General features: G+C 39.9%; 1 protein-coding gene across 1 annotated transcript in view; it reads right to left on the reverse strand.

Annotated features, from left to right (window-relative positions):
- The window catches only part of TARS1 (threonyl-tRNA synthetase 1), a 15,212-nt gene that overhangs the window by 4,759 nt on the left and 473 nt on the right, over nt 1–9,980 (reverse strand). The window contains exons 2-14 of the mRNA XM_014310064.2: nt 9,695–9,798; nt 8,685–8,875; nt 7,526–7,649; nt 6,324–6,445; nt 5,985–6,102; nt 5,081–5,145; nt 4,921–4,999; nt 4,186–4,332; nt 3,198–3,296; nt 2,293–2,459; nt 1,623–1,785; nt 1,397–1,534; nt 630–707 (exon numbers count right to left, since the gene is read on the reverse strand). Coding sequence (XP_014165539.2) covers nt 630–707; nt 1,397–1,534; nt 1,623–1,785; nt 2,293–2,459; nt 3,198–3,296; nt 4,186–4,332; nt 4,921–4,999; nt 5,081–5,145; nt 5,985–6,102; nt 6,324–6,445; nt 7,526–7,649; nt 8,685–8,875; nt 9,695–9,798 — 1,595 coding nt within the window. The remainder of the gene's footprint in view (nt 1–629; nt 708–1,396; nt 1,535–1,622; nt 1,786–2,292; nt 2,460–3,197; nt 3,297–4,185; nt 4,333–4,920; nt 5,000–5,080; nt 5,146–5,984; nt 6,103–6,323; nt 6,446–7,525; nt 7,650–8,684; nt 8,876–9,694; nt 9,799–9,980) is intronic.

The raw sequence follows: 9,980 nt of genomic DNA on the forward strand, positions 1-9,980 counted from the left end.
AAGATTTAAAAGCCATTTCATAATACTCTGTGTCCTTCGGAGCAAGGGTAACAATGAAGTTTCTAAAAAGCCCTATTTAATCTGTCTAGACTGTGGAGACTGTTCTTAAGAAACCCAACAAATTCACATGATCACTGCATGGGGATTTTTAAACTAACATAACTCACCAGTAACTCAATGCAACTTCAAAACTCTGCAGTTAAAGGAATAAAAATTTGTTTAACCAGCAAGTTTACTTTTGATTTTCTCCTGACTTAGGATTCACTTACTGCTGCAAGGATTATTTGCAATGCAGAAGTTGCTCTGCTAAAACAGGTCATACAGTGCCACCTTGTGTTTATGTCACCTACCAGTCAGCTGTTTAAGCAGCAGATAAATAGTTTATTTATGTTTAATTAACTAAATGAGTGTAAAAGCAGTTAAAACTATGTGAAAACCAGAATCATAGAAGATTATTTCTCTCTCAAGTATGTCAGAGTTTATGAATCTGGAAAAACAGCGAATTTCAGTCAGACAGCATCTTAAAATGGGCTAACATAAAAAAAATCCCTTCTTCCTCATCCCAGCCTTTTGCCTTGCCCAAAAAGAATTAAAAACCAAATCCAGGGAGGGGTTAGCAACACACTAACCTTAGGTCCATAGAAAGCTCCATCACCAGGGTTTAACTCCCATTTCTCACCAAAGGCATTGAGGCTGTTTTCAAGTTGCTGGAGATAAAGGACATAAACACTCAGCGTTTCTTTACATATTACAGTTTCAGGTCAGCCTGCTACTACAAATAGGTGACCCTACCAAACCCTCATTACTTCTCAGTAACTGCCAAAACACATTTATTTTCTGAAAAAGGGAAGTTTTGGAAGAGCACCAGCAAAAAAAAAAAAACAAACCAATTAATTTTGTCCATATTTAAACACACAAAATCAATGCATTCATTTTGGTAGAGGCCAAACAAGCATTAGCTAAGATATAAGAACATTTTATACTAAATTCAAAGTTTGTAGGTAATGGTGAGATGAAATCTGCCCTGGTACACCAAATGTCTATTCCTGCCCTATCTTCTCCCCAGTACTGCACCTGCAGTGGCCAACCCCATCCCTTTCAGCCTCACTTTTGGGAGACGGCTTTAAGTTTTATTACAGGGGCTGCCAGAACTGATTCTCTTCCTCCTTTTTTATTATCAAAAAAAGACAAGGACAAAGAGTTCATTTGATGCTTACATGGAGACTGCCTCTGTACTGAGAGCAAACTATTTACAGCAGGCAGACTGAACTGAAGGCAATTATCAAAGTTATTTTGCTCATGCCCAGCCCAGCTTCACTGTACCTCCCAAAAGGCAGTTAACTCTTGCAGAAGATGAAGCTTTACATCACAAAAAAGAGTAAGACTACTGTTTTACCTTTTCAGCTTGATTCCACACTTCAATATCTCCCAGGTACTTTTCAGGACGGGTGGAGAGATTCAGTTTAAACGAAAATCCAAAGACATCATACACGGTACGCAAGAACTCCAGACAGCTCTTTATCTCGTCTTCAATCTTGATGATAACAGAAATCATGTCTCAAATATGGAAATCTCAGTTTACCTGATTTTACTACCCAGTTTCACTCAGCAATAGCCCCCACCTGCTCCATAGAACAGAAGATGTGAGCATCGTCCTGCTGGAACCGGCGTACTCGGGTGAGTCCTGTGAGAGCTCCCGACAGCTCGTTGCGATGCAGGACACCAAAATCTGCCAACCGCAACGGCAGCTCGCGCCACGACCTCGGGCGATGGTCAAACATAAGGCTGAAGGAAAAATTTATTACTTGAAGCTCATTCAGAACCAAAATTCTGCAAAGAACAGTCAGGGAGAAGCAGCCAGTGATGAAGCACATGCCTGTAAGGTCATTGGTGTAATCTGGACAGAGCCATCAGTCTTATCTAGATTTGTCAGGGAAACAATCTCCTTCAACAGCTGGTGGGCCTTCCCCTCTTCACAGAAAAGAGATAAAAAAGCTCCTAAAACTGAGCTTTAAAAGTTGAATGCCTGAACTGCCACAAAACTGACATAAAAACTGCCCCAGTAATGATGGGGTCACTCTAATGGTGGTAAAATGACATGACATTTCTCAGTGTTTCAAGTGAAGACAGCATGTACACAGCAAGACATATAATTACATCATTCCTGACAGAATGAATAACTGAAAGTAGCCATCCTTATAATTACACAGGCAAAGGAAGCACAGTGGATTTCACTTGGGTTTTTTTTCAATCAGCACAATCTCTGGCAAACTGAATTTGCTATGTACTTACCAGTGTCCTGGACAGTTCATAGGCTTCAGAGCAAAGATTTCTTTCTCCACTTCAAAGGAAAACATATTGTCACTGTAATGCTGCCAGTGCCCTGAAGTCATCCACAGTTTGCTGTTGAAAACATTTGGAGTGACAACCTCCTGGAATCCACGTTTTCGATACTCACTCTAGAACAGGCACAGTATATAAAATAAATAATAAAGAAAACAAAGGTAAGTACAGGCTTCAATCTGCAGCCGAAAAAATATAAAAGCGATGCCATATGAAAGTCCCATGACTTAGGAAGGGAACGGAGGAAGAAAGACACAACTTGAAGCTGGACACCCAAGGATACATCCCTTCCACCACCCTTCCCCCAAACAATTTCTCTAGTAGAAAGTAAGCAAGAAGAACAAGTTTCCTCCCTTCAAGCAATGCAGCAGTCTCTAATTACTCCATGACCCTAGATACATTTCACTGCAGCCCAAATATACAGTAGTAACACAGACCTCAAATCTTAGAGCAGGAAGATCAGAATTCTTTTCCTACATATATTTTCAAAACAAATAGGTCTTCAAGGTCAAATTAAGTATGTTTATTAAAACAAATCAATATGCATTAATGGAACAGCAGCAGTGTGAGCTTAGCACAGTAGAGCTAATAGTAGTTAGATGTCAAAGAATTCCTATGACAAAGCACCTTTATCACAGCTTTAACTGAGGTATAAAGTACTGATAAAACATAACTTCACAGAGATTGTGACAAGACCAATTCAAAGAACCAAGGTTACTTTAGTTCCATGGCTTACACAACTAAAAGATAACCTGAAATGAAGGGCTATTAATACTGTTAAACATAGCATGCTGTTATGTATTTTTTTAAATCATGCAATTTCTCCTACAAGATTTCCAAAAGATATTACTTACCCGTATAAATTCAATTAATGTGTTATAAATGTAAGCTCCTTTTGGCAAGAAAAAACAGCTACCAGGGCTGAGCTCATGGAAGAAAAACAGTTCTTGGTCCTGCAGGAAAATAATACTTTAAGAAATTAGTATTTGCACCCTACCTTTTTCATTTAACATTGACAAATGGATTGCTACTGACTGGTCATCACTAACAAGAGTTTCAAAAAGAAAAACATGGGAAAAAAAGCAATAGCCAATACACCAGATGCATTTTCACTAGTATTTTTATGTCTGCCAGCAGTTATAAGGGAGGGAAATTTTTCAGTTTCCTGTTTCACTCATTACTGATGTGCCAAAACCTTACACTTAACTCCCAACTGTGCCCTCACGGCTCCCTCTGCACATTCACTTGTCAATGTTTAGTTCTGCTTCTGCAGCTCTCTAATTATCTGCACATAAACTGAATGTGTGAACTACAAACTGTGCACACACCTGAGATCTGCATATGGGGAATTCTTCAGAATTTTGTCATAATGTACTAGCAGCAGACATTTTAACCCTGTTCAGAACTATCAGTTAACTGACAGGGGTTTCCATCTGAAAAAACAAACCCAAAAACCAGCCAACCAAAAACCACAGCTGTATACTGCAAATTCTGAAATCATGCAGAAGGAAAGAACTGCATGAACAGGCTGCAGCAAACTGTGTAGGAATGGGCAGCGCCTGCAGACTGGAGCATTCATGGGTTGCAGGCTGAAGTCCTTATATTCTGTTCTGATCAACGTGTGCAATAACGATGTCATTGTGTTGAAAGAATAAAGAAGTTATTTATTTTAGGACTTTGATGCTCCCGAGAAAAGCAGATAACTTCATAACCCAACTGAAAATAAAAACGCGTCACGCCTTGGTTGTGGCAGTAAGTATAGGCTATCCTCAAGATGCGTTCAATTAAGGGCTTATATCCACACAGTGCTTTTGGAATATATCACTAGAAAAGCTGTCTCACCCGCCCAATTTTTCTGTGATCTCTGCTTTTAGCCTCCTCCTGGAACTTTTCCCACTCCTTCAGCATTTTTGTATCTGGGAATGAAATTCCGTAGATCCTCTGGAGGGATTCCATATCAGCCTTGCCTTCCCAATAGGTAGAAGAATTCTGAATGCAAAAAGAAATTAAACATTGCAGAAAGGGGGAAGCCTCCACATTTTACTACTTCTGCCTGCTATGAAAAGGCATACAATTATTAATAAATGATTACTGTGGAACAACTAAGTCATAAGGAGATTTTTAATGTGAAATTTAGAGCACTGATCAGAAAAATCCTTAAAGGTAAATACAGTAAGTAAAAATGGTTTCAGGCTCTTGCCGTTTTTAAAAGCCCATCTGTTTTGTAGCTATCGTATTCCAACTGTTTATTCACAATTAGCTATAAACATCAGCTAAGCAGAAATTATGAATTCTAATTGACACAGTTCAGCCAAACTTTAAACCAAACACACACTCCTGTACTGGAACTGCAGGCCCTGGACACCTAGTTGGGCTTCACACCATGTGAATATCATTCTAGCATACAACCCTTTCACAATCTGTAACACCAAGTTTTTGGCCAGGTTACACAGTAACCTGGAATTCCTTAGCCAGGAATGTACAGTTTCACAGTACATTCCTGGCTAACTCTAAAGGCAGCAATGTATGTGAAGTGCTGCAGTGAAAACATTTGTGTAGGACAGTTCCAGCACTTACCTTATGAATTTTTATGGTCTTTATCTTGCCAGTATGTCTGACATGAGGCCCTCTGCATAAATCTATCAGGGGACCACACCTAAGAAAAGGAAAGCATTTATTTGGTATATTTAATCCCAGAACCAGAAACCCAGTAATATTATGATCCATGCATAATTACCTGTACACTGTAGTAGTTGGGGTATTGACCTTCTCATTCAGGATGCGACACTTGAATTTATTGTACTGAGAAGAAAAGCAGCACACATACTTGTTAATTCCTTGTTTAGAAAAGAGAAGTGGACAACAGTTTAAATTATTTGCAAACCTGATGCTGTGTTGCATCAGGCCTGTAAAAGAGACAGACAGAAGTACAGACAGTAGTGGGGCAAGGTGCCCAGGGAGCAGGGTGTGCAATCACTGTCCTTGGAGTTTTGAAGGCCCAACTGGACAAGCCCAGGAAACCTGACCTCAGTGTCTCCATGTCTGACCCCATGTCCTGCGCATGAGACAGGACTGGATGCCTACAGAGGTACCTTCCAACCTGAATGACGCTATGATTCTCCTGATGCCGTAACAGTGAAAACTCAATGTCTACCTCAGGAATGCCAAAAAATTATTTGCAGCTAGATACTGGAAAGGGTCAGGTTTTAGCATTCCTTGCACTCTTTTAGAAGTCCTATATTCTAAGAAATATTTTATGAAGCTTTCAGAATGCAGCAGCAACATATACAGTCACAGTATCACCACAGACATAACTGCATACATAATATGGTAACACAACATAACTGCATACATAATTTGTTGCAAATTTACATTTCTGGGAAGTAAATAAAGAATGTGGCTTCACAGAATTCAGTTAGATCATGTTGGGGAAATTTTAAAAAATCAGAATGTCTACTTCCAAGAGCCTAAAAATGACTTCCTTTTATTTTTCTTTTTTTTTTGGTTAAGTATCAAAAATGAGTTTCTAAGAACATATTACCTTTAAAAATTTGATATACTTTCTTTTACCACTAGTAACACATGCCCTGAAATTACAAATACTTGCATGAGGCTAGAAACAACCTTCTGTAACAGCCCACCTTAAACATTTCAAGCAGCGTTTCCTTCTTAACTTCCAGTCTTTCAAAGGCTTGTTTTTCCTTCATTATCTTTTTGCATAATGTTTCCAAAGCAGAGAAGTCATTACTTGATACACCCCTAAAATAAACACACAGAGAGAGGTGAGTAATTTTTGCTTTCATTTGCAATTTTTCATCCTGGTGCAATGCACCAACCTGTGGTTGGGACATCCTGCAAAAAAACCAAAGCCATCTGCAGCAGTACATATGACTTTGTTCTAGGAACAAGCACACAGCAGAAATTTTGCTGTGACTGCCACCCACCCCCAGCTCCTAAATAAAGAAAAATACAAAACCTACCCTTCCTCAAGAAACATGTCATAATAAAATCCATTTTCTATTGGTGGGCCATAGCACAAACAGCCACCATAGATTCGCTCCATAGCTTCACCCATTATGTGAGCACTTGAGTGCCAGTAGACCTAACAGAAGTAAAAAACAGAACGGATCAGTTTTGAACAAACACGATGCATTTCCAATTGTTTCATTTAAAACCTTTTCTGAAATGCTTGCTTTCAAGGATACTTGAGGCACATCCCAAATTAGAGCAGTTTGCAGAACAGAAGTGACCTGCCAGCACCACTCGCATCCTCAGCATCAATGTTTCCAAAAAGCAGTATTTCCACTGGAAAACTGTGGAAACGGAAAACTTACATTCTGGTACCAAACAATTCTTACTTTCAACTGTTGCTAATATGATTTAATTATTCTCAAGAAGTCAAGATACTAATTCAGAAACCTTTTTTTTCTATGAACTTTAATCAATCAGATCTGCATAATGACCAAAAGATGTGCTTTCAACATAAGGCTGTGGTTCTAATCCAGCAATCTTATGCATAAGAAATCCTGCACACTCCATCTTGTAGAACACCTGAGGTTTTGACAAAACCAAATCGCTTAAGAATTAGTCTGCCTTGGTAGCACAAATCAAAACCACAAACTTGGAGCTGTCATTAAGCCAATACGAAGACCCTAGGTTTGAATGTAAGACTTCTGTGATGAGTTTGACTGACAGTTTCTTGTACCAACTGATTTTTTTTCCTAAAGAACCTAATCACAAATTTACTGGCTGGCGACATTTATCTGATTGAATAGCCAAAATAAAAAAGTAGATACTTTTGCATACACAAAGAGCAAAAAGCAGTCTACTCAATACCTTCATGATTCTACACAGAAAGTATTGTACTCAGTTTTGTTCCCAAAATCAGTGCTGAAGATATTAGTTCAAAAGACCTACTTTACATTAACATGAAGGCTGAAAATACAAATTTTTAACAAGAACTACAGCAACTGCAAGCAGACTTGGCTACAAGTACACAGCAGAATGTACATTACCTGTAGTACCACAACTCTTCAGTAAGGAGCTATGAGGAAATGCAGATGTACCTAAACCACAAACCTGTTTTCTCCATCTTCTGAACACAGTAAATATTTAAATAACTGCAAGAGGCTGAGTTAAATGTAAAGCTGAAACAAAAAACGTTTTGGTAAAAGATACTCACTGCTTGAGCCTCTTCATCTTCAAACTTCAGCAGCTCCAAGGAACAATCCTCCTCCAAAGGACGGTCTAGATCCCAAACCACCTTGTTCACTTTGGCAATAACCGTGTTGTCAGCTAATCCCTGACTACAGAACAAACACAGAAGTACAGTTATAAGAAAGTACATTGTACTTTGAAATCAGCAAGCAGAAGTTATCCAAATTTGTCCTCCAGTTTGAATGAGACTTTAGAGTGCTCAGAGTGGATATAACGTCATAAATAAATTCTAATTAAATGACCAGTTTAGCCTGTCCTGAACATTCATGAAAAACCATACTTATATTTTAGGGATATGGGAAGAAAACTCTGCTATACACTTAACCTTCGCACCTATTTGACTTAGAGGCAGCATCCTCCAAGTACAAACCTGACTTCACAATCCTACTGCATGTAAGAGAGAACCATTCTCTTAAAAGCTATCAAACACCATTTTTGACATAGTAGCTTTACTGATTGTATCAACTTGGCAAAATACTCTTTTCATGATCCCAAATCACAGAAGCAAACGAGGTTTCAATGACATGGCACCTTAGTATGGACAAAGGAAAAAAACAATTAAAAAAGGGGCATTTCACCTTCAGGAATCGCCCAGTCTTTGCAATGTTAATGACGTGTTCACTGTGTATGATTCAAAAATACTCCACAGCAGTTATGAGTAACCTGGAGATGTGCAACACTCTTTTTAATAGATATCTCCCATGCAAATTAAAGCAAAGAATACTCATATTGTTAAATTTCTCTGTAATCAATTGAAACATCACCCAGCAGTCATCTTCCTCAGGTCAATGCAAACTGGTTTGCAGTGCTAACATTCAATTTGGTAATTTATTAGCAAATCAGTTCTTAATGCAAGAGCAGTACTTTGATGGGAAAATACACTACTACATTGTGTCTAAAATACCTCAGTTCTATTCTTATTTAATGTCAGGAACTGCATCTTGATAAGGTAAAAGAAAACTGTACTCCAAAACTAAAACTCTGCTAGTTACCTTCAGTTCATTGCATACAAGATGCTTTGAGAAGACTTGAGATAAATAACAAAGAAATTAATTATACATTACCCATCCCCTTAAACTCACTGTCTGACAATGACTATGTAGCATCACAGAACAGAAACATACCTAATTCCACATGCAATTTGATAAGGAGTAGTCTTCCAAGATTCAGCATCAACCTGCTTGCCATCAGGTAACGTAACTTTAATGGGTTTACTGTCATTTGCAGCTCTTTCTGCAAGGAGTGCATCGTGTTCAGCCTTAAGTTTATTGTACATCTCCAAACGCTCATTGATAAAGGCAGGCCAGGGATTTAGCTGTATATAATAAAGACAAAGGAAAATTATTAATCTGAGTATTAATCTGACAGCACATCATGCCAAGAATGCTAACACAACAGATATACCTTTCACAAGCAACTATGGGATGATATCTGTGTGCTACATGTAATGAATAATCACCGTTATTTCAGATTATATAGTATTAATTATGTCATAATACCACAAGGCTTCAGCTTAACGAAATCTGTACCACTGTACACCTGTTCAATAAACCACATATGTTACCCAACAACTACACCATCTAATAAACTATGCAAGGACAAAAGTCAACTAGAAAAAAACCGTAAGTTCAACGTAAAGCAAGACTTTTCTTATTAGGTGAAAAAGCTGAGGGAGCACTCTAGCCTGAGCCACCCGGACAGGAACTGACTCCAGTTTAAACACGTGTCCTGACGTCAGGACCATCCGCCCGGGCACAGCCATGCACTTGGCTCAGCACCGCTGCTGACTGGCAGCTGGCTGCCCGTGGGCTCACAGCAATCTGTGCTCACCCACCACGAAGACAAGAGCACCATAAGCAGGCTTTCTTCACCTCGGCGATCTGCTGCCTGCTTCTCGCTGCAAAGAGGCACAGGGAAAAGCATAACCTAACCCAGCTATGGGAATGTGAGCTCTTCTCCTATTACACCAATGCAACTTAATGTAAAAAGCCAACAACGGCACTACAAGGCACACAGGCGGAGGCGTAACTGTATCGCCTGATAAAACAACCCAGAAGGACAAACTGTAGCAATGACAGAAGGCAGTAACGAGGACTCCTCAGGCTCCCACCTCCGCGGCCCAGGGGCTGCTCACCTCCGACCGCCCTCCATCGCCAGCCCCTTCCTTCATCTTCTTCTTCCCGCACTCTGCCTTCTTCTCTTCCCCAGCGTCCACCTGCGGAGGGCGAACACCATTTAGTCAAGCCCCGGCAGTCCCTCACACATAAGGCGCTTTAAGTCCCCCCTGCCCCACACACTGCGGAAAAGACCCGACCTCCTCGTCCCGCAAAGCCCGCGTGCCCCCAGCTCCTTTTCCTTGGAGCACACCCCACCACCCCCCGGAGCTGGGGAGATGCTGGGGAAGAGGCCCAGCTCCCCCG

The sequence above is a fragment of the Geospiza fortis genome, unplaced genomic scaffold, assembly GCF_000277835.1.
Source record: "Geospiza fortis unplaced genomic scaffold, GeoFor_1.0 scaffold174, whole genome shotgun sequence".
Taxonomy (NCBI): domain Eukaryota; kingdom Metazoa; phylum Chordata; class Aves; order Passeriformes; family Thraupidae; genus Geospiza; species Geospiza fortis.